The 24,746-nt window shown below is 35.5% G+C and overlaps 2 protein-coding genes across 2 annotated transcripts; one reads left to right on the top strand and one right to left on the bottom strand.

Moving 5' to 3' along the window:
- Positions 1-690: 690 nt before the first annotated feature.
- LOC108364744 (putative nuclease HARBI1) lies at positions 691-2,427 on the top strand. Its single transcript, XM_017618556.1, has 3 exons — positions 691-1,007; positions 1,067-1,499; positions 1,567-2,427. The coding sequence occupies exons 1-3, from the start codon at positions 889-891 to the stop codon at positions 2,080-2,082; spliced, it is 1,068 nt and encodes a 355-aa protein (XP_017474045.1). The 5' UTR covers positions 691-888; the 3' UTR covers positions 2,083-2,427.
- A 287-nt stretch (positions 2,428-2,714) lies between these two features.
- LOC108364743 (uncharacterized) lies at positions 2,715-4,647 on the bottom strand. Its single transcript, XM_017618554.1, has 2 exons — positions 4,473-4,647; positions 2,715-4,413 (listed from the first exon to the last, which is right to left on the bottom strand). Exons 1-2 carry the CDS (start codon positions 4,617-4,619, stop codon positions 3,880-3,882), a joined length of 681 nt encoding a protein of 226 aa, XP_017474043.1. The 5' UTR covers positions 4,620-4,647; the 3' UTR covers positions 2,715-3,879.
- Between the last annotated feature and the right edge of the window lie 20,099 nt (positions 4,648-24,746).

Genomic DNA, 24,746 nt, shown 5'->3' with positions numbered 1-24,746 from the left:
TTTTATTTATTTTTTTCATTTATTAAATTTTCATTTAATTTTTAGATTTGAACGTTTTAGAAAGAAAATTTTTTTGTATTCCCATTTACATAATTTTTAGGAAGTTATTTAATTTTTCCTTTTTTCTTTTTCTTTCTTTTTATTTTTATTTTTTAAATTTTTAAGTTAGAATATACTATTTTTTTTATTTCATTTAATTTTAAGGAACTTATTTTATTATTCTTGCTTGTATTTAATCTTTCTTTTATTTAATTTTAATTAATTATTATTTTTTATTTAATTTTCTTTTTATTTAAGGATTTAATTATTGCTACAAGAAACACATTTTTTAACAATCATTTATTTTATGAGAAACTTGATTTATTAATTTTGTCAGAAAAGCGCTGTAAATATTATTGAGCTCGCCATAGTCAGAATAATAGCCTATTTCCACTAAAGGTTTAACTACATTTCAGAGCTGAAGAAAGTCAAAAATTATGTCATAATAATTTGAATGTAACTAGAAACTCTATAAAGAATATCAGGTGTGGCGCTAAATTAGGTTAAAGTAGTTAGACTCCTAACTCAAATCTATTTTCCTTCTATCAAAGTGAAAAGCCTTGCATTTAAGCCCTCGACGCTATCGCTGCTAATATATTTTTATACTTTCTCTTAATTGATTTAAATAACAAAAAGATTATCAGCCCTGTTCTGCATTTCGACTCATTTTGAAAAGTAAAACGATACACATTCCGACTATCTTTTGTGGTGGTGTTCTCAATTCCGAGTGAGATCGAACAAGTTCGAAATCGTTTTCGAATCGTTTTCATTTCGATTCGGTAATAAAATGGAACAGCTGTTGTCAGTTATTTGTGTAAAATTAATTTAAATCTAAATAAAATTGATAAAATGCCAGCGCCAATGATTTTTGGGTGTGCCGAGGCAAGAAGGCGTGTTATTAAACGCTTAAAACAAAAAAATCGTCAGCTAAGGATGCATGTGGACATATTTCAAAAGTTGGATTCCAAGCAAGTTTACCCTTCAATGCAATTTTCTTTGTCTAACTTGATATGTACATACTTTTTAGGTTTATAGAGTCTTATCGCGTAAACAAAGAAGTTTTCAAAATGCTATTAGATAAAATAGGAAATAGGTTAGCGGAAAGGCATCGCTTTATTACACCGACTACGCAACTGGCAGCCACACTTCGGTTTTTAGCAACTGGCTCCTATCAGTTGGGGATTTCTAAAGACCAAGATATCAACATAGGCAGAAGCACCTTTTCCAAGGTATTGCACTTTGTTGTACAGGAGCTGGAGAGCTGCCTTTGTGAAGAATTCATTCAGCTGAAGATGTCGCCCGCGGATATGAACTCATCAAAAGGACATTTTTATAGGGAATTCAATATTCCCGGTGTCATTGGGTGTGTGGATGGAACACACATAAAAAAGTCAAAACCAAGAGATGACGAGTCTCTGTTTTTTAATAGGAAGGGATATTTTAGCATAAATGCAATGGTGGTAAGCTGTTAAATAATAAACAATTTTCTTTGTAATAAAAACACGTACATATTTATAATATTAACAGATTTGTAATTACAATATGGAAATAATGGCAGTAGATGCGAGCCACCCGGGTTCATGTCATGATTCATTTATTTGGAATCAGAGTTATGCAAGGCAATTTTATAGCAACAATCGCGCTCAAAATACTTGGATTTTGGCAGATTCCGGCTATGCCTTGGAAACCTTCGTAATGACGCCATATAGGAACCCACAGCATGGATCAATAGAACATGCTTTTAACAAGAGACATGCCTCTGCTCGCAACATAATTGAGCGTACAATCGGTTTATTAAAAAGCCGATTCCGATGTTTACAAGGAACTCTTCAATACGAACCAAAGTTTGTTACTCAGCTAATTAACGTTTGCTGTGCGCTACACAACATTTGCCGCAGGCGTAACATACAGATGAATGAAGAAGATGGCCATGATCAGGAAATGGCAAGTAGAAATTCTGAAGACGAGAGCGACAATGATTATCAGCCGGCTGTAGATGGAGTGGAATTAAGGGATGAAGTGGCCCGCGGTTTACAAATCTAATTTTTGAAATATTTAAATTCATAGTCGCTCACAGAAGTTTTCGTAATTTAGTTTTACCACAATATTCACAATATTTTGCATCATAAATCTTCTTCGTTAACTTTTATTTAAAATACACCTCATTCTATAACAAAAACCATATAAATCAATCTTGCAAACTTTGTACAAAATTAACAAACATTAATCAAACTTTAAGGTAATTTTATCAAAACTTCAAACTTTTTATTCAATATATTGATCTAAATTTCGCGTAGGCAGTTTTGTAACTAGCTCATTCAATTTTAGTGCAACGAAGTGCAAGTTTCAAGTAGCTAAAAATTACCTTTGATTTTTAAGATTTTTTTTTGTAGAGACTGTAGCACATTTTCTTCCATATAACGCATGAACAAAATCTATCTTTATATGGAAGACAAAAAAATTATAAATAATCAAAGGTAATTTTTAGCTACTTGAGTAGTTTTGTACCCCATTAAATTTCAATATAACAATGTGCAAGTTTCAAATGTAAATTGTTGAGTTACCCTTGCTGACAAAATTTAACAAAGAAAATTTTTTTTAAATACTCGCAATGTTTCCCATATTTGTTAGTAATGGTATTTTCAAATGCTGGCCGGTAAAATAATAGCTGTTAATCGTATTGACAAGTTTTGATATTTTATTTAAAACATTGTTAGGTCTCTAACAAAAATCAGATTAATTCAAGTTTCAGTCTTTGGACAGAGTAAAAAAATAAAAAAATAAAATACACACAAATTTGGACGTTTTTGATAGAAATTTCTAGAAATACATACAGGTAGGTAGTAAAGAAAGTATTTTGATAAATTTTTTTTACCACATTGAAAATGTTTTCCTTGGAAAATTGTTTTGTTAATTCTTTTTTCAAAAAGTTTAATTTTAGTTCATAGTTTTGTTATCAAATTAACTATTTTTTATAAGATGTTTAAAAACAAAAATTTACCATGAAAAACATTTTCAATGTCGTGTAAAAATCAAATAAAAAATTTTTGAGTAACTGTATATGTGTGTATATGTACATAGGCGCTCACGTAAAAAGCACACTTTTATTTCTTACAATATTGACAATGTTTTGCGTTATAAATTTTGTTCGTTATTTATTTATTATTTATTTTTCAGAATTTTCAAACCTGTACATTAGTATTCTAAAATTGAATGGGCTACAAAACTGCATACCCAATAAGTTTCTAAAGTAGAAAAACTTTGAGATTTGTTTCATTTTCCTGAATTGTGCACAGAGTTTTATACTTAGAATCTTCTATATTTTTATAAATAAATAACGAACAAAATTTATTACGCAAAACATTGTGAATACAGGTGTGCTATTTACGTGAGCGCAACTGTATATATGTATATGAAAACCTACATGTAGCAAAACTTCTCAGCGAAAATTCAAAATAATTCCTAGTGGTAACTAATTATTGAAGGAATTACGATTACTTTTAACTATGCATTTCTGGCAATGCAAAATGGTATGCACGGCATTAACACCTACATATGATAAGCTCATCAGCAATATTCGGCAATAACTTTAGTTTCAGAAATATATTACTTCAATATTATCTTATTATAGGTGGTAATGCCTTGTATACCATTTTGCGTTACCAGAAATGCATAGTTAAAAGTAATCGTAATTCCTTCAATAATTAGTTACCACTAGGAATTATTTTGAATTTTCGCTGGGAAATTTGCTACATCTACACACGTTTATACACATCACTTATATTTAATGAACACAGATTCACAGCAACATATGATATTTTTCACAACTTTAACTTTGCATTATAGAAACTTCTTTAGCGTTTCCAATTTCTCCTGCTCTATTTCTTCCATTCTTTGATAGTGTCTTTTCCTCTCCTGTTCTTTTTCCTCCATTACTTTGAACTCGTTTTTCTTCTGCACCAGCACTTCGTCCAATACTTTGGCAATACGGTTTAGTATACTGTTTTGCTCAATGCAAACCACTTCGAATGCGTCAGTTGAATGTCGACGCTGCCTTGATGTGCTTTGTGGCCCAGTGGCTTCGATTGTATCGTCAATCACTTCTATAAAGCTTGTGTTGCTTTCATTGCCAACATTTTCAGCAGCAAGGTCGGTGGCCTCCTCGCCGACAACTACGCTTTGGACTGAAGCGTGGCCAAAAGTATTTGCGCCCCTAATACCTTCTACAGCCCTGTAAAGGTTGCAAACCACCGCAACTGCTTCTTCAGTGGGGGAAATAACCTGCTGCGAATATGGGCCGCCACCAGTGGCCATGTTTTCTCGGCGGTTGCTTGCCAGCTTTTTCTTGATAGTGGCCTTCCAATCCACCCAAGACTGTAATTAAATCACTGTGAAACAAAGTACGAAAATGTATCTACGTAAGTAAGACATACCTTCTTCCACCCACCCAAATCCTTGCAGGGCGGACCGACAGCATTGAGGGAGCTGGTTAGTTCTGCCCATTTCGCTTCAATCTGAACCCTGTCGCCTTTCGAAAAACCTTTAGCAATTCCTTCATTTTGCTGCATAAAGGAGAGCATAATCTCTTCCTGCTTTGCGTTTCGTTTCTTTCCCCTAAAATATAAATACATAAATGATTAACACTAATAAAATGAATAACTTGCTTACTTACATTGTGCTCCTTCCTTTCTTATTGCTTCGAAATAAGTATTTAGTTTGTTTACAAATACAATCAGCTGATTACGATGATTCTATTGTTAGGGGTTACCACCATTCGCAGATTCTGTATAAAAACTGCATTGAAACAAACTATTTTTACAAAATGCATTAATTTAAAGGCACCAACGTATTTCTGAAATGTTTTCCAAATATTTGCTAACTCTCGAACGAATGTTAAAGCACGAATAAATGCCAAGAACATAAAAATCTATGTTCGAATATTATTTATGAAGCATGGCAATATGGAACTTTTCGAAGAATACTGCGCATGCGCTGGAGCGGAATCAAGAACAGGTCCGTTTCATTACGATCGATTTCGCTTTGTTTGGCTAAGTAATTTTTAAAGAGCAATTTTAAGATAGAGATTTATCAAAGTATTTGAATACATATTAAAGCAATAACGACTTATAAAATCTCTCAATATTATGAAAATTCAAAAGAAAATAATTGGCTGACAAACAGCATATATATTTGGGTTTAATTAGCCAATTACTTTTCATTCCGACTAGGCAAAGTGAAAACTTTTCAAATCGAAAAAATTTTGTCGGAATCGAAATCAAGAACACCAATTCATTTCGATACCGAAAAATTTGATCGGAATCGAAATGCAGAACAAGGCTGTATATGTACATACACGAGTAGATAAAGATGAAAATAAATTCCCACACAAGACAAAATTCACGCAAAACTCTCATAAATACTTTCGAATTTTGTGTGATATTGCACGAACATACATACATATGTATGTACATAAATACTTATGTAAGTGCGTACAATGGATATGAATATTATTAGCACGCATAAATCATAACTGAGTATAATGAAAAGTGTTTGTAATATGTAAATTTCCGTACATGCATACATATGTAGATATCAGCAATTAATTAAGTTTCTTCACACCAACTTCATGTCAACTTAAGCCTTATTCACACCCTTATTACCCCAACCCCAACCCCAACCATCAAGCGGAAAGTGTGGCTGCCAAACCCAGCTACTTAATTTTACCACTACCTCATTTCCTCCGCATCAACGTCATTGTGGACGATCGCTGCTGCTGCTTTCAAATGCAAAGGAAATTCATGTTTATCGCTAATGGCAATCAATTAATTTCGCGTAGCGCTAATAGCTAACCAACCGCAGTTGTCGCCAACGAAATGGGCAAACAACAACGATCCAATAGCCAGCCAGCTAAGTAAGTAAGGCAAATAAAGAGCGGGCAGAAGATAAAAGAAGTAATGATAGGAGGATAGGATGGCGGCTAGGAGGCGATGGAGAATAGGAGGGAGGGCTGACAGTCGTCCAATGACTAAATATGCTGACGACATTAATTTCCATTTAATGGCCAGCGTTGTGATGTGTGGCGGCGCGCTCATTGAATTGATATGTAAGCAACCAAATACGAGTATACATTTTTTTTTTTTGTGAAGTGAAGAAACATGCTTGAACACGTATGTACATATGTATATATTTTCCATACACTCCCATTCAACATCCACCCCCATACCTAGTAGTAGTGGAGTGTTTTTGTTCTCACGGCAGCTTGATTTGGCTGTGGCATGATTGACCCTACCGTCGCATTCTGGTGTCACCGGTCAAAGGATTAAATGGCAATTTTAATTAATTGCAACTTAAACGAGGGTATTTATCCTGCGTTTATAGAAAAACCCCTGTTTCTCTTTTTCTCTCGCTTGTCGCACACTTTTGCAGATAAAGACATGAAACTGAAAATACCCGCATGCGAAAATAATTAAAATTCTTCTCGAAGCTATCGTTTCCTGGAATTGCGTGTGAGACAGAGTAGGTAGAAGTAGCTGGAATAAATAAAATGAAAAGGATTTTAGATTCGATTGTGTCGTGTGTGCGTGTGAGCCAATCAATATCTCTCAAAATGATTAGTTTTTGGTTGCCAAAGCTTTTGTTCATTAACCTGGCGCTTTTTTTCTAGGTTTCGCCAAAAAAAACAAAATTACTCATTAGAACATCCGCAATTTTTTTTTAGTCTTCAAAATTTTTGATTACAAAATATTAAGTGAGATACTAAATATAACCAGTTATTCGCACGAAAAACAGCACTTAAGCAGCAGCGGTTTCGGCGCGCAACCACCAGTCAACCGTATAAACACGCTCGAACTTTGTTTGTATAACTACTAGTTAGGTTATTTACATATTGGTTTAGCCATTGTATTGGCATGCTACGGACAGCCGCTAAATTTGCATGCAAATTAAGTTTTCTAACGAACCTACAAATTTTTTGTGTAGAAAAAAATCCAAATCAAGAAAAAACACAAACTTAGAGGGCGAACTAATTTGTCTTTTAGCGTAAAGCCCCATTGTTGGCGAAAAACAATAACTGTGAAGAATGAAGCTGTTTTCTTTCAGATATCGCATAAAATTACTATTTTATATGACAAATTGTTTGTTTTTGAGGTTTTTTTTTTGTGTGAGTTAAGCTGATTCATACGCAAATGTGAGGCTTTGCTTTGTTTAGTGTTTGCGCTAAGTTTAGTTAAATTGGCGTTTTTTATGATTAATTTGTGTCTTTGTTAAACAAAAATATGTATGTAAATTTTTTCAATCAACTCGTTATTGATTCCGCTTTTTTATCAATAGCAAATTTATACGGAAGAAGACTGGAATGGGCCTCGAAATCGTTCAACACTTTTAAAGGTCCAGAAGGGTTTGGATCCCAGAAACGATAAGCCTACCCTGTAAGCCTGACCTCCTTCTTACTGAAAACACTTGAGAGACCTTTGGATTGGTGCATAAAAAAAGGGATTTCTAAAAAACCAAATATCAGCAAATCAACTTGCCTTAACAAAGAGGAAATCAAAATACTACACACGATCCAGAGCTGAAGTTTTTTTCACCATTTAGGAAGCTTTCAGCAATGTCTTCAAGAAGGCATTAAGGGAGTGTAGGGACTGGTGAAAGGTTAATCCTGCGGCATATCAGTGGATTGCTAATATTTTAAACTGCCGCACAAGGATGTATGATTGGGCTTCCGCGACGATGGAGAAGATGACAAACAGAGCAACACCTGAGGGTGAGACACCCATGGTGAGAGATAGACTGTAATCACCAGAAACTATCTAGACTAGCGACAAATACAAAGCAAAAGGGCTGGAAATCGCGTAGATACTTTAGACCACTCCTTCATATGACATCAGAAATTGCTCTACCAGAGGGAGCTACGAATATGGCCAACCAAAATCGATAAAAACATCGATAGCAAAATCGATAAAAATATCGATAACAAAATCGATAATAATACTGATAGTAGAATCGAAAAAAAAATCGATAACGAAATCGATTAAAATATCGATAACGAAATTGATTAAAATATAGATAGAAAATATCGTTTATTATATCGATAAGTTCCGAAAATATCGATAACAACATCAATAACAATATCGATAAAAATTTCGATAACAAAATAGATAATAAAAAATATCGATAACAAAACCAATAAAATATCGATTATTATATCAATAAGTCCCGAGAATTCCAAAAATCTCTAAAATACCGCAATGGTCCACAGATTGAGTCTCTGTTTCTATCCTTTTCTCTTTAATTACCTTTATTTTAATCTTTCTTCCTCTATTTTCATCTTTACTTTTATCGGTACCCTCATCCTTTCATCTTTTCATCATTTTTCTATAAATTTATCCTTGTTTTTTTACTTTTATATTTATCATATTCTTCATCTACATATTCCACTTCACCTTTGCCTTGTATAAATATTGCGCTATTTGTTATTCAAAAGCGGAATACCTACACACATATAATTTTTGTCTCCTTCTCTCACTTCCAGCGAGAGATATCAACCAATACTTCCCACATGCCAAATGAAAGGAAAAATCTTGAATTTTTGATTAATGAAAACAAAAATAAAATCATTCGAGCGGTTTTCGAACATTTTGAAAATAAAAAAATTTTGCATTAAAATGCTCAATATTTGTTGAACTTATATAAAATTTGTACACAATAATATTTCTATTGCTCCAAAGAACCTATATACCGAAAATGAATGTTTAAGCTACAAATCGTAAGTTGCTAGAGCACTGTAAAGGCTCAAAATTGACCCAAAAATAAGCCAATATTTACCGTTGTTTCTCCGACAGAAGCCGATCTAGTAAAATGCATCTGTCGATAGGTTTGGAATTTTGTCTTTCAAACGCCACACATTTCTTTGAAATCGCTTCATTAGTTCAAGTGCAGTAAGCGTTTTCGTAAAGCTCTAAACATTACAACTACAACATTTGAGCATAGCCTCCATATTGAAACGTAAGACATATTCTACGTCAAAACAGCAAGCAAAAGCCTTAGGGTTTGGCGTGCAATGTGGTTACCAAAAATGTGGAAGCATCAGTTCGACCAAAGATACCATATCCCGAAAAGGCAAAACATGCATTGCCGGGAAAGCCTGCTCAAACATATTTCGAGGCGAGGGCGAGCTCAGAAGTCTTCGTCTGTATGTTCAAAATTGCCTTGAGGAAGTGGTGTTCCCTGATACATGGAAACAGCAGTGATTAGTCTGCCCGCCAAAGTCAGGAAAATTACCGGAAGGTCCCTAAGCAGCTAGACACGACGGAAAAATTGATAAAGCGTATAATTAAAAATAGATTAATAGCAGAGATAGCGGCAGTAGGAGGACAATCCTACATGCAGCTCGGTTTTAGGAAGGAAGATCTAGAGTAAGACGCTAAAGGCTCCTTTCTTCGGGCCAAATGCTGGAACGTAATTTTCGGCGTTTCTATGCTTAAAACTGCTGAAGGGTGTAGTCTGAAGCTGGCTCATCAGAAGACTGAGTAAATTTTGATCGAGGGGTCTAAAGAGTATGTGTAAATGTGGCGAGAAGCGTTTTATTTCATGGAAACTACGATCATAAGAAGTTCAGAAATTCAAACTTAACGAATTTACCGAATGCAAGAAAAGACTTGCTGTGTCAATAATGGAGTATCAAAAAAATTTGAGCAATTTATGAAATCTAACTACACTAATTTGTGATTTTAAACTAAACTATCTTAGTACTTATTATTTGGTCGCAAGAACGATGATATTAAAAAAGCAACGAAGAAACAGCATAACAAAACACCAACGTAACTCAACAGCAAGTCGAAAGAGCATAAAGAAATGCTAAAGAATTCATAATTGAGATTAATAAACTCAGCAAAGCAATAAGAATTAAAATCCAAGCCAAAAATTATTCACAGCGCAATAAAATTCCCAACAAACCACCACACATCAAGCGGGAGGCACCGAAAATTGAGCAAAGCAAGGCATAATTAGGAGGCTGGGGAGCAAGCGGCAAGGCAGTGTGCCGACTGAAAGAAACCACAAATGAAGCGTATATTAACGCTTAATAACTTCATCAAGAAATGCAGTTGAGTGGGCAATTAATGAGTAAAGCAAGCAACACAGCAAGCGCGAATAAAACTAAAGGCGAACAAAGAGAAAAACACAACAAAAGCACAAAGAACAATCATAAGTCATATGCAGCCGGTTAAATGCAGCAATCATACAGCGGAGGCGAAGCGCACAACTCAGGGAATTGAATATTCAGCACTGCAAATTATAGAGTAAACTGGCGCAAGTGGCGGCGGCGGCAGCAGGTAAAGGATGTCTGATTCCAAGAAAATTCTCAAAAAATACAAAGAGTAAATAAAGCAAGAATAGGGAAATAAGCCAAATGCCGACATCAGCCGGTGCCTTTAATCATACGAAAACAGCAGCTTTGACTCCATGGCTTCCAGGTACTAAGTATTACCCGCCATTGCTGCGAATGGCAATCAAAATCAAAAGTCAGCCATCGTCGTCGACAAATGGCAAGCGCAGCTCACTTCCGTTCCAATTTGCGTTAGACGCGCAAAAGACTACGAAAAGAAAAAAACACAGACTCATGAAAGGGAATCGACCCTGCGCTTTGAACTAATAAATCAAAACGTGCCAAAGTTAACTGGCGAAAGAGAAAAGTTAAGCGAACGAAATAGGTGGAGAAAAATAAAAACTCAATAAAAGAATCAATAGCTCTATTAGAGAATTGGCAAAAAAAAAAATATATAGATATATGCGAAAACAACAACACACAACACATTTGAACAAATTGACTTAGTGGCGCGGTTCGGCGCGTTGAAGCCGGTTTAAGCCATAAATTATGGCTGCTGTGATGCGACAAAATGTTGTCAACACGTAACGAATGATAGCCAAAAAAAAAGAAAACATGAAGGTACTTACTATATGGCACTATCGAGTGAGTTGCATTCATTCTAGAGCAATAGGTAGAAGCTTAAGTATTTACAAAAAAACTTTTTGGGAGACTCAGCTTATGGCATTAATTAAGTGCTTAATTAGCTACATATTTTCGCATACTTTTGCATATTTTTAGCGAGTGCTGAACATGTCCGCCAAATTGGTTGCAAAGATTTGTTTCAAAAAATAGTCTTGCTGAATATCTTTCGACAACATAACTTGTTTAATCGAAGAAAAGAAGTGGTTGCTAAGAGGCAGGAAGTGAGTTAATTGGAGCAGGTGAACTAGTTAGCTTGTATTTCTTAATGACTGTCATTCTTCTTTTTTATGGTGCTGTAGCCGCTTTAGTAATTTTGGTCAAGTTGAATAAAGTACGCCCTCTCCAACTGGTTTTTCAGCCGTAAAGGAAACTTTCTTCATCCTCTGGAACACCGAACCAACGTAGCGTAAAACTCATCCAGCTCTTCGGACCATCATCAGCCGTATTCGCCGTCACCAACGCACTGGGGCCCGTAAAAATCCCATACGAACTTCCAGCACGGGTGCAACGAGGGAGAACTTTAACTCATATAATTACCTACTCATTTGAAAGTATACTTGTGGGCAATAGGTATTCTCCGTTGGATTGAAAACGGAATGTATTCCGTTCGTTCACCTCCAGGCCCACTGGCTTTGCTCCGATATCCAACTTTGAAAAGGCAAACAATACTTTTCTGAGCGACTTAGCTCTGCAGCTCTTATTATTTTCTCCAAAAAAGACTAAAGAAGTCGTTTTATAAGAAGTCTCTTTGCCTAAAACATCGATTAGTAGCATTGGGGTCGGATAGGTCTTTCGCATTTCAAACAGGTGCAATGACTCAACGTCATTTTACACTGCCGTATAAATAGCTCCTCTACTGCTAATGAAACTCACGTATTTTGGCCTCCTCCTGTTGGTTCCGTAAAATAAGTATCGCTTCCCTTTGACCACCCTATAACGATCCTATGTAGGTCGCGTTGCATCCGAGCCTAGCGTAGCCCTGTGAGAAACATATATTTTCTTTATGGTCGCTCTGGTCGCATATGTAGGTTTTTTGAAGGTCGATATCGCTGCGCGAAAATGCTGGCTGTTCGTTTTTAGTTTTTCGACGTCGAGCCTTCCTTCTACTGACGGGTGCCCATTTTTTGCTGCCTATCTTAGCTGGAACAAATTAATCGTCCGAGACTATGTTTGGCCTTCGTTTACTTAGTAGTATTTTAGTAGAATTAGGGTTGAATTTTCTAACGATGGAACCAAGTACCGCTTCTTTCTCATCATGCAATAAAATACGCCAAACAAGTGTCGGGTGCAAAACAGCTGTTTTGAACGTCTTGTCCCGTCCATTGCATTTCTTCCATGGCGGTGATGTCAGTCTTAGTCTGTGCCAGTACATCAACCAGCCGGGCACAGGCACCTTTACAACTAAAATAATGCACATTCAAGGTGTATAACCTCAAAGCAAGTCAGCGACCCATTTACCAAAAGAGGGGAGGCCAACTTGACCAAACCCAAATTCAGTGGGACAGAGATTGAGTTCTCCCAAGATCATCGCAGGTGGGACTTAAGGGGTCATTTTGTTGCCTAAAACTATTCAGAAATGATTCCGTGCTAAAGCTCACAGACTCAGTGCTACCGAAGCTGACTTTTATTAAGCCCTACAGGGTAATAATACCTGCAAGTGATAACTCTAAAACTCAAGTTTGGTACCTGATGGCTCCAAACTTGATGACAGGAGCACTGGGGCCGGCATGTATGGACCTATCTTCCAAAATAGCGTCTCGATGGGCATATACCCAACCACATTGCAGGCGGAATTTTTGCAGTTGAAGTCTATGTCCACGAATGTCTTCGTAGAAGACTAATGGGGCAACAATAAACATCATGTCGGATAGCTGGGCAGCGCTAAGACCACTTGACTCTTGCAAAACGATATCGAAGGTTGTGGACAGTTGCAAAAAAGTACTGGTGAAACTGGGAGCCAGTAAAAGAGTAACCTTGTGGTGGGTTCCGGGCCTCGAAGGCTTCGATGGTAACGAAAGAGTTGACACTCAAGCGAAATGCGGTGCCCAACGGAGCCTGATCGGATCTCAGCCTTTCTTTGGCACATCCAGAGGATACACAGCAGAACTCCTAAGGGGATGGTAGGGAGGACTTGGTAAGTACAACTTAATGGCGCACGACAAAGGGCAGTCCTGTCAAACTGAGGCACCATCTACAAAAAATGGGACTGTCTGCGGAGACGAACTGCAGATTTTGTGGGCTAGTGGAGGAAACTTCAGAGCATATATTATGTGAGTGCCCGCTTATAACTCGACTTAGATTTATACAGGTTGGAGAACGATTTACATCTTCATCCAGAATTTGGAACATTACACCCTCCAAAGTGCTTAATTTCATTAATAGTCTAAGGTTGGAGTGACAAGATAAAGATTAGCATAATAGACCTAGCTAGGTTGCAGCGCTATATACCCTAATATGCCTAATATAAATAATAACCTCAAAGCTAGACCTTTAAGCGCTCGCTAAGGTTGTCTACCACAAAATAAGGGGATCTCATTCGCGGCCCTTTAGACACTTTCATTGGAATAGTTTTAACCTGGCGGCTCCCAAACCCAGCGCACAATCAGTATCTGGTTGTTAATGTGCGACTATTAGTTAAAAACTGGACTGGCTATTCTATACAGCCTGCATTTTCTTTTTAATTCATAGCAAAAAATGCAAAAGTCAGCAAGATTTGTAGACAAATACGTACGGGTATCTTAGTTTGATATCTCACTCTTGAATACATACAGACAAAGTTGAATACACAAACAATTTTCGCTTAATTAAGGAATAATGCAAAATCTGCAAAATGGCAAACACAATAAACATCAGCGCAAGCACATATACAAGCAGTGTGCGCTTTCTTTCTCCGTTACTCCATTGAAAGTGATGCTTTGCGACGCTATGTGTTGCATGCAACAGAGTAAAAAATTCTAGGAAAAATAAATAAACCAATTGGAAATTTTTGTCTTTTCAACAAAACTGCTTTTACACAAATGAGCATTTAACATTAGTTCTGTTGAATTTCGCCGCCCATACATTGTCACACAGGGAAAATTCAGCCGAAAGACATTTATTTATTTACATTGAATTTTTTCGGGCTTTGACGAAATCCATTAAATGCGGCAGCTGTAATGAATTGTCTGTCTCATTTTTTTTTGTTTTTGGGGCAAAAGTGTAAACAGACACTTGCCAACGCTAAAGCGACTAATTCAGTTTTGAAGAACCAATATAAAATTATGTACATACATATACAAATGTAACAGTGGTAAGCTAAATTCGGTTGGTGGAGAGCTTGGTGTGCGCTGCCGGCTGCACTTGTGCATGCAACACAAAACTTTAATTGCTGTTGGCGGCTAATGACAAACCGACTGAGTGGCTGGCTGGCTGGTTGCCGAGCGGAGGCAAACTATGTACGTATCTGCCTGGATGTGGCTGGCATTGTTGGCCTATGCCACTGCCTATACGTACGTCTGCTTTTGCACCCAAATCCACATTTATCTATTCATTTACTCGTTAAATGCGGATAATTGTAAACGTCTGGCCGTGACAATCGTAATGTCGCTAAGCATAATAAAAATATATCCATACATACATATACATATGTATGTATGTATATGTCCATAGTTGCATGTGTTTTCATTTATTTATTTATTTTTGCGCTTGCAGATATGTACATATGCATATATGTATGTATGTATGTATGGGTAGACATGTGTTTAGGCTACTTGTGCTTGTGTCATAGACGTCAGTGCTAATTACTTATGCGCTCATTCATGAACTCGAACTCTTCCTTGCAGTGGTCCCAAAAGGCTTGTTGCTTGCTGCTTGCCCTCCCGCCCTCCCGCCTACCAGCCTCCAGCGAGCCTTTAGCTCCTCAGTTCATTCACTTGTGTAACTTGCATAAGTACAAAACTTATACGGTTGCGGGCGAATAATTAGGGACGCAACATTTCAACAAGTCTTGGCAATTTTTCTTTTGCTTATTTTATATGTATTTATTATTATTTTTTTAAAAGTATAACTCCAAGTCAAAATTCCAAGCTTAGTACAAGATTTACATATAAAACTTCGACGAATTTCAATCAAAAATTAAACTTTTTATTCAAAACTAGCAAATACATGGCGTGCTTCACTGTGCTGCCTGATACTCGTATTGTAATATTTCATTTATTTTATAAATTTAGTTGAATAACATTTTTCAAACAGGTGGCAACCCTCCTCAAAAATATTTTCGGCAGTAAACTTTCCCAAACCTTTTCAATTTGATACACATATTGTAATATAAAATTTATCTTATCAATTAAATTAAAATAAAATTTTCAAACTAGTGGAAAACTATCTTCGGCTCCGCTCTGAATGTGTGGTATGGGGGCCTAGCTACGTAAGTGGAATAAAAGGAAAAATCACTCGAATGCCAAACAGAGGTGCAATCGTACAGGATGGCATAGTATTACCCCGCAGTTTTGGGTGTCCTACGACCCACTTAAAACCAAAGTTCCCTTAGGAATGACCAAAGAACATACCTACAAACTTACTGCAGTTTGCACAGGGCACTGGCCCTTTGGAGTTCATGCCAAAAGGATTGGATTACCATTCAGTTGGTTCTGTCGCAGTGCGAGCGTCCAGTCCTCGCAAGGATGAGGCTAAAGACGCTCGTCAAATCATTCGTGCAGAATATTTCATAGGGCAGCGGCCTCCCTCATTAAATCTGCCAAATGGCTGTAGGTTGAACGAATCAAAATGACAAACTTGCTAATTGCTTATCACTAGGGTGACAAACCCCTTAAGCCCAGGAACCAACCAAAGGAAAGTTCTAGCTACATCCAAATTGCACTTTGTTATACCAAATTTGAATGTGCTACAAAACTGCATACTAAAATATTTTCTATAAACTCGGATGAAAAAGTTTGACATTTTGATGGGACTGTCGAATTTTCCTAATTTTTGTACAAAGTTTGAAGTTCGTACTTACATGGTTTCTGTTAGATAGATACTTTCATAAAAAGTAGTCAACATTAAATAGAAAAAGTAAAATAGCCCAAACTTGTTAAAATTCCGCGACCCTATTTATTTGCCCGTCATGTACATTAGGGCGGGTCAATTTGTATTAAAAAAAAAATTAATCATCCTTTCTACGGATTCTACATGGAATTCTAAGAAAAAAAGTCCACGAGAGCATAGCTCTAAAGTCAATTCCGAGCCCCCAAAATTTTAAAAGAAACTAATTACTTAATATGCGGTAATTCGCCAACTTGTGGTTCTTTACATACCAAAATTAATATCAAAAATAAAATCTTCGTACCAAAAAGCACAAGCTTGTATTAAAAAATAACAGTCATAACACTTTAGTAAATATTAATGAACATAGTAATTTACCATTAATTAAAAACAAATTCTTTTAAAATTTGGAGGGTGACTCAAAATTTAGCTTAGCAATGCTATAATGTACTTATTTTTTTAGAACTTTGTGTAGAACCTGTATCCGTTAGGAATGATGTTGAAAACAAATTAACCCGCCCTAATATGCTTTTGAATTTACATACCTATGTAGATATCGTTTTGCACTTTCAACGCTTTCCCGCATTGTCGCCACTTGTCCGGACATTTTTGCATCACACGTCTTTTGTTCAGGTTTTATTTAACTCATTTTTCTATTTTTCATATTCACAATTTATGTACGTACATATTTTGCTTTCCATTTTGCGCGTCCGTATCGCCAACTTTTCACTCGCATGCATATGTGCGAATATACCTATGATGCATGGTACTTATCTACATATATGTATGTATGTATGTATGTATGTATGTATGTATGTGCTCCTGTGTATTGGCCACCTTGCCCTTGACAATTGCTTTCCCCAGCATGCATAAACTCATACATACATACACACATACTTACATCAGTCTCGACGAATCGCACATTTTTGCAGCAGACTGTTTTCCTGTTCTCTACATAAAAATTTCCTGCATTACTCCCCATAAAAATATTTTATCCCGGCTTTGTCTCTTTTGCCATCATTTTACTTGCAAAAAATATTGAGGGTTATAAATACGTAGACCATTTACATACATACATGTACATATGTATGTAGGTATGTATGTGTCTATGGATGCATGTTGGCAGGTTGATGTTGCAGGAGTTATGCTGCCCGCAGACAAGTAGAAATCGACCCAAGTTTTGAGCGCAGTTACGCGCGCTGGGCAGATGTCAGTCAGTTGCAGACGCGCCACCAGCCAGCCAGTGCTTATTTACATACGTACATATACATAAATGTACGTAGAAAGTATAAAATGCGAACAGGAAACAAAAGCTAAGTGAGAAGAAATGTGCACAAATTAACAAAACGAAGTAGCTGTGGGAGCGAAATGGGGAAAAAATGTGAACTTGAAATACGGCTTAGAAAGGCTTGAATCCGTCTAGACGCGCTAGCAGACAATGGGCGTGCAGATAAATACCTTACTGCATAAATATATATGTATATGTATATTTATGTACTTATATATTTACATATCTACTAAGTATAATATGTTTATCAACATTTGTGTGATTGTACTCACATATCAGTTTGTTCATATCTCTATTGTGGCAAGTATCGGAAGCACACAAGAAAATATTCATTCTAATAAGTAGGTACTGTTTTGTCCATTGTACGCCACCAAAGTGGTAAATGCAAATAACATTACTGGATAAGGTTGATAAGTTTACGTTTAGAATTAATTAAACATAAAGTTTTTGAGCTTTTCAATAACTATTGCTATTGGGCATTTGCCACTGCTACAGAATTAAGAGGAAAGCTCAATGTCAAGAAGCTGCAATCACAGCAGATAACCAGCATCTTATTTGTCCGATTCTTAGTCCTTCTCTCTTGCAATGAATCCTTCTTTCCAGCTGAATATAAACCGCCACCGAAGAAGTAGTCACGCCGTTGCAGAGAAAGACAAAAGCCGCCTACAAAGCCACGCTGCGATCGGACCCACCGCGAACTGTGTTGTGGTCAGTTTTCTATGCTGAAGTGGAAAGTGAGACCTATTTTGCGGCGTAAAAAGAGAAAGGGCGAAATATGGAAGTCCGAAAAACTTAAAATTGGATTAAAAAACTCTCTAAAATACTCTCTGAAAATTAGGTGATTTATGGCAGATTTTAAGAACAACCCCAGCGTACCAGTGAAAGATGTTCATAGCGTACAAAAATTATGTAGGGAACACTTCTCCGAAGAGTAGGAGAAGATGAACCCGAGCCTTCAGTCGATGCGGTCGTAGTCGATTTTCTAACGCCAGACTATAACGACGACCGAATAGTCATTTCGATGCTGAAGAGCAACAAAGCTATCGGAGCTGACGGTCTAACAGCTGAGCTATCCTGGATTTTATTGAACTTACGTAGAAAATCGTAGCACGAACGCATAACTGCTGAACTCAAAAAGAATAATCTGCCACAAGTGCTTATTTCCGCGGGATCAGCCTTCTTAATGTAGCATATAAAGTCTCGAACCTTATCAGTGCGGCCTTAGACTTGATAAATTAACCACAATCCCACAGGAGGAAGACCAACAGGCACCATTCCTTTGTCGTTTCGCACGAATTGGAGTTGCCTGTTTCTGAATTTGGCATTCCCACGTTACTAACACGGCTGCGTAAAATAAGACTGAGCCTCATCATCAGCTCCGTCAAAATTGCAACGATATCTCCCAGCCGTTTGAGACCAAGCGATATTTCAGGCAGTGAGGACTGTCTATCGCGCGACTTCTTTAACCCGATGCTGGATAAGATAATATTAGCCGGTTTGTTTTGCTTCTTCAATGAGGGTAACGAAAGACAAGCGGATGGGTATGGTGGTAAAAGAAGACGAGACATCAGCAAGCAAATATCTGCGGGATTTTCCTTAGATGTGTACACAATGGAAAGGGAATAGGGCTCGTCCATTTTTAATACGTCCGCGCCAAAAATATACCATTTCTGCCTGGTAAGGGCCGGATAGCCACGGAGCAAATGTTCTGTAATATCCTCATCTTTCACTGAGGAGGAAATCCTACTAAGGAAAGAAAAACTGAAAAAGTAACCTTAGTCAGGATTTGTGTATGTGGGTATTTCATGAATTAATATCTGCGATAAAACTTAGTTGCGGAATACCATTCCTACAATACCTATACCTCCTTCAGACGGGATCTGGTATCTTTCCAGAGAATACGAAATCTGATTTCCCGCAAGTGAATAAGCAACAGAATATCAATAAAAATAGAAGGCTAGATTGTAAAGGCTATAGACGAGAACTAGATCTAACGTTTATTATATTGTAAGCTTTTAAGAATGATCTTCACGCAACCATTGCAGGACAGACCAGACCGTCCGAAAAGCAGGCAACCTTAGCCAACTCAACCTTAGTGCTAAGGTTCGACTTACAGTTTCAGACATCAAAGAACTGAAAAAAGTAATTATTTCTGACGGAGGTACCCTCATAATTGGTCCACTCGTTGATGAAGTTGGATCTAAGCTTAGCCTATTTCATGGCAAAAATACAGTAATGGGGGTTAAAGACGATCTCATTCAGCTTCTAATAAAATTATCCAAAAATATTATTGACTTAAATAATTTTATACTAATAAATTCTGGTAACATTACTAAATAGGTTACATTTTTATTGTGAAAATTTTCAAACTCTAAATCGTGCTATCTATATTTATTCATGAAACACAGTTTCACAGATAGCAAAGAAAGAAATGACGCCCATATTACTTTCTTAATTAAATTTTTTTATAAAACAAAAAACCATGGTTTATAAACACATTTCTTTTGAAGCCTGCCATAAAGTGAATCTTTTCCATCTACGCAAAATAAAACGAGCCTCTTGACACTTAACCATTGCACCTTGCGGGTGCTCAAGCAGATCTCAACATTTACACAATCACGAACGCTACATACTCAGAGGTCTAGAGGTCATAGGTTCAAACTCGTATAATACTTCTATAGTTATACATCTATGTATGTATGTATGCATGTGTATGTATATATTTACATTTCTCTACTATATGAAGCATATGTGGCAACATGTGCAACACTAGTTTATCTTAGTAGCGCTCGCTTAAGTGAGATTTGTACGTATCTAAATTTGCGAGTTTTCCTTATGCATACATATCTACACCCATTGCTATGTACATTCATATATAAATACATGAATAATAAACAAATAAATATTAACATAAGTGTGCCTGCATATGACAGCAGCGCCAGAGCCACTCAACCTCAGCTAACCTCAATATGGCTCTCAAGTGGTCGAGTGCGTGGGTGCCGCATAGATATATAAAGTTAATGAATTTATTTCTCTTTCTGTTGCTTGGATTTAATTTATTTATACAATTCTAGGTGATATGGGGATTAAGATAAAAACACCTCTATGTATGTAAATAGAGTAAGTTAAATAATGAAAATAGATGAAAGCAAGGTGTAAGGTTGTTAATATTTATATAGCGATGAACTGCGCGCAACTTCGAATAGCTTGAAAGTGTCTTAATTTCGTGAATGATAGGAATTGGGGGCAAAAGTAGTACGAGTATGTATTATAAGGTAGTATGTATGGTTATTTTCATATCTTGTAATTAAGAGGTTGACACATTTTTGGAAATATTTGTAATCTTTCCCATAAAATTGTAATATACATACTTATTTAGCATGAATTACTGGCCAACTTGATCTTTGCAAGCACATAGATACAATGTACATTAGGTTGCCTCACCAAAAATTTTTTATTTTTTTGCCGGACTTATAAAATTTATTACATATTAAAACCAGGCCCCAAAAACAAAAGGTATGATCGCAACTGAATGTAGTTATCATAGTTTTTGTCCCAAGAATGTTCCAAAATCAGAACCATAATGACAACAAAACTGTCGATCTGTGGACCAATTCTATAGAGAACAGAATTCGATCAATACTTTCGGGAACAAAATGGGAACATAAGTCTCTGGAACATATTGGGTAAGAACTAAACGGGAACAAAAGTCCCAAGAACTTTCTCGCGAAGAACAATTTGGAAACCAAAGTCTCAGCAAATTTCTGACAGAGAACGAAACGGGAACAAATAATCTCTGAACGATTTGCGAAGAATGGAAGCCAGAACACAATTTTTTACATAGCTCATCAGTTTGAATTGTTCGAATATTAAAATAAATCAAAAAAGAACTAAAAGATAACTATGCGAATTAAATCAACAAAAGAAACGAGTTTTTCTTGCACAAAAAAATTAAAATTTTTTCCATAAATGTGAAGATGTTGGGATTTTTCATCCCAACCAGTGTTGCCGTTTTGATGCTTAATGAAATGCTCCCAAACCTTTCGTTAGCATTTTGTTCCCTTTCAAACTGCTCTCAGTACTTTTGTTCCCGTTTGGTTATTTTGTGGGAACGCTCTTGACATTACATACATTTTGTTCTCATGGACAACTAAATCAAAATTGGAACGTGTTCTCGGTCGCTGTTTAACACTTCCGCCAAACAAAATTTTTGAGCAAAAATATTACGATTTACGTGAGCTTGACCAATTTGTAACTAAAATTAGTTTTTAAATAAAATAATTTTTTATAAATATTTTTTTTTTCCAAAATATAACTATAGTTGATAGAGTAGTTTAACCTTGAAAGGTTTATTAAAAATGTTTAAAACTGTATTCAACGTAATCAAAATAATATTTTTCCAAAATATTTTTGTGCGGAAGTCTTAAAATTTAATACATTTTGTATTTCCGATGAGAAAACTGTACCGATACTTTTTTTGTATGGACTGTGATGCACCCTAATGTACATAAATACCTATCGTTATTAAGAATCTATATATACCTGTTTTTTCGTTATGAAAAAAAATCAATTCCATATCAGCACAAAAATCGTATACAATGCTACATACATATGTATCTCTTCATCAGCGCTTCCTATAACTGAATTAGTTATAAATGTAAATATTTACAAAATTTGAATAGAAGCTCTTTATAAATCATTCACACTATTAAATAGTCTCTATTTTGTAGCAACTGGCTAATCTTCCCTTTGTTGCAAGCTTATATTTGACAAAGATTTCAATTTACATATTATTCATTATACTTTACATACTATATTTATTTACATACATACATACATACCACACACATAGTCATTTATTTTACTTTGGTTCATCAAAATTATTATAATTTGTCAGTGGGCTTTTGTTGACATTGGCTTAGGCTTTTCGATTGTTATTCATATGTGAATTTGTGCAAGTGTATGTAAATATCGTTATCAACGCATACCGTTAACTTATTGTTGTTCTATATATTCATAGCAAGTTGTATGTAGTATATGTTCATAAATCTACCTTGGTGTGTGTTAGTTCAACGACACCTTTGATGTTTATCATCGCTTCAGGCAGTTACAGAACTGAATGACTACTGCTTCAGTCATCATATTTTGATTTGTAAAGATTTATGCATGTCAAATACACAAATTTGTCTTTACAAATAAACCGAAATAAAACAGAGATTAACGTATTAAAATTAATTAATTGTTGTTGATGTTACACTTGTAGCCTAAGAGGTTTTGATTTACATAATTAGTTGATGTTGGTTTTTTTGACTTAAGAATATTTTAATTTTTTCATATTTTATAACATCTAGATGAACTTTGGCTTTCAACTGAGCATTAAATGATGACATAAATAGATAAGTACCTATATTTACCTATATAGGGACGACCACAGGGTTGAAATTTTGGATTTTTTTTTTTTTTTGGAAAATACAAGTTGAAAGGCAATGTCACTCGATTAGGAATTTGCCGAAATTTGACGCAAATCGTATCTTAATTGTGTGATTACCCAAATATTTTTCTTTATCGCAATCACGAAAAAAAAATTGTTGAAATTTTTCAATACAAGATTGCTGTATTATACCAAGCTTTTGAATACAAAAAAAAAAATAAAAATTTCCCAATTTTTTAATTTTCTACCAATAGCCCAATAAAAAAATGCACAAATCTTTACAAAGGTACCAATCGAGTGACACTTCCTTAAAAATTTATGCAACAAAAAAAAAATTCAACGCATTTTCGGAAAGAATCCGAGTTTTTAATTAGATTCTGAGTATGCACTTTTGTAGCCCATTGAATTCTAGTAGGATAAAGTACAAGTTTCAAATGGCTAAAATTTACGGTTGATTTTTTAGAATTTAAAAAAAAGATCGTACACCTACAACCTCCCCCTAAATACGGCCTTGCACATGACCACTATATAAATTACTTTGCGACATTTTAATATATTTCCTACACTTACACTCCAAAATAATGCAACATACGAAAAAATGTATGTGACTAATTAAACTAATTTACATACATACCTACATATGCACATACATACATGCATACATATACAGCAAATGCAATTCCTTTGTATGCGCACTCGTATACATCAATGTACCGAACCGACGCGACCCGATCACGCAATAATTGACTATTTTCACTTTTTCACTTCATTCGTTAATAGCTTTTAAATAGCTATATGTAAATATAATTTTTAAGTAAATTGTACTTATAAATATACACTTGTAATATATTTTGGAATAAATAAAGTACATCTCTTTACACTAAATTTATTTAAATTGACTTTCACAACCACAGATTAACCAAACTAACTTCCTAACTTCCACTGCAAATGACCACTGAATACTGAAAATGCCTACACTCTAACATCTTGACCGATTGTTCACCTGGAAAAACATCTCTCCATCAGTTTTGAAATAAAAAAAGCACTGCAAATAAATTCAAGACTCTTAAATATTAAGTTTGTTTGTATGGATGTACTTTTAAGCAACTGATAACGGTGCAAAAAATTCAAAATAAGAGCAGAAGGAACATATGAGAAACGGAAGTGATTTTGTGCTTGAAAATGTGAGAGCGAGCAATTACGTGTTTCCGCTTAAAGTTTTGTATCATGAGATAAAAAAAAAAACGGAAGAGAGCACTAAGGAAATGGTAATAAATTGTATACACGATTGATAGAATATTTTCTGTAATGAACGATTTTCTGCATCGTGAATTTTCACACGGATGAGTATTTTTAAGCGATAGTGGAAAAAATATTTACTCTGCCTGAAAAACAAAAAGTCCTTAAGAAAACTTCATGACTATATAATAAAATATTTCTAGGTTCTTAGAGGTGTTTCCCCGCGCTCCAGCTCAAAAATATATTACGTTGGATGCCAACAAAAGGATAAGCTCTATGATTCGCTAGGTACAGACCGTACGTATGTATGTACATTAGGGTGGTCTAAAAATGCATGTGTAAAAGTAAAGTCAGAATTTCAATGCCACCACCCCCTAGGATTATACAATACCAAAAAAATATACCCCTATTTTTAAATTTTGGAATCAAAAGATATTGAGGAGTGCTCAAAGCGCTCATATTTTTCCATGTGAAATAAAATATAACTGGTGCAGCGTCAATCGAAAATAATTTATAATTTTGTCAAGTTTCAAGTTTATCGCTTCGAGCGAGTAGTTATTTAGTGGCACAGGGTTGATTAACGACCTTTCAATAAACAGGCTGCAACCCGAAAAGACAGAAACATTACTTTTGATTAAATATAATGTTCCAATTTTTAAATTCAATTACTAAATAAAAAAACATTACTAAAAATTACTAACTTTCTCATTTTTTATTTA

Source organism: Rhagoletis zephyria, unplaced genomic scaffold (assembly GCF_001687245.7).
Source record: "Rhagoletis zephyria isolate East Lansing unplaced genomic scaffold, Rhagoletis_zephyria_1.1 Rzeph_scaffold_01655, whole genome shotgun sequence".
Lineage (NCBI taxonomy): Eukaryota > Metazoa > Arthropoda > Insecta > Diptera > Tephritidae > Rhagoletis > Rhagoletis zephyria.
The sequence above is the reverse complement of the archived record's forward strand: the minus strand, read 5'-3'. Positions and strand labels throughout refer to the sequence as shown.

What these genes read in the sequence shown, in the direction of transcription:
- LOC108364744 (XM_017618556.1), top strand. Translation starts at nt 889, where the DNA reads ATGCCAGCGCCAATGATTTTTGGGTGTGCCGAGGCAAGAAGGCGTGTT. An exon ending in TTTCAAAAGTTGGATTCCAA is followed by an intron (nt 1,008 to 1,066) that starts GCAAGTTTACCC and finishes CATACTTTTTAG; the next exon opens with GTTTATAGAGTCTTATCGCG. An exon ending in TTAGCATAAATGCAATGGTG is followed by an intron (nt 1,500 to 1,566) that starts GTAAGCTGTTAA and finishes TAATATTAACAG; the next exon opens with ATTTGTAATTACAATATGGA.
- LOC108364743 (XM_017618554.1), bottom strand. Translation starts at nt 4,619, where the DNA reads ATGCTCTCCTTTATGCAGCAAAATGAAGGAATTGCTAAAGGTTTTTCG. An exon ending in ATTTGGGTGGGTGGAAGAAG is followed by an intron (nt 4,414 to 4,472) that starts GTATGTCTTACT and finishes ATTTAATTACAG; the next exon opens with TCTTGGGTGGATTGGAAGGC.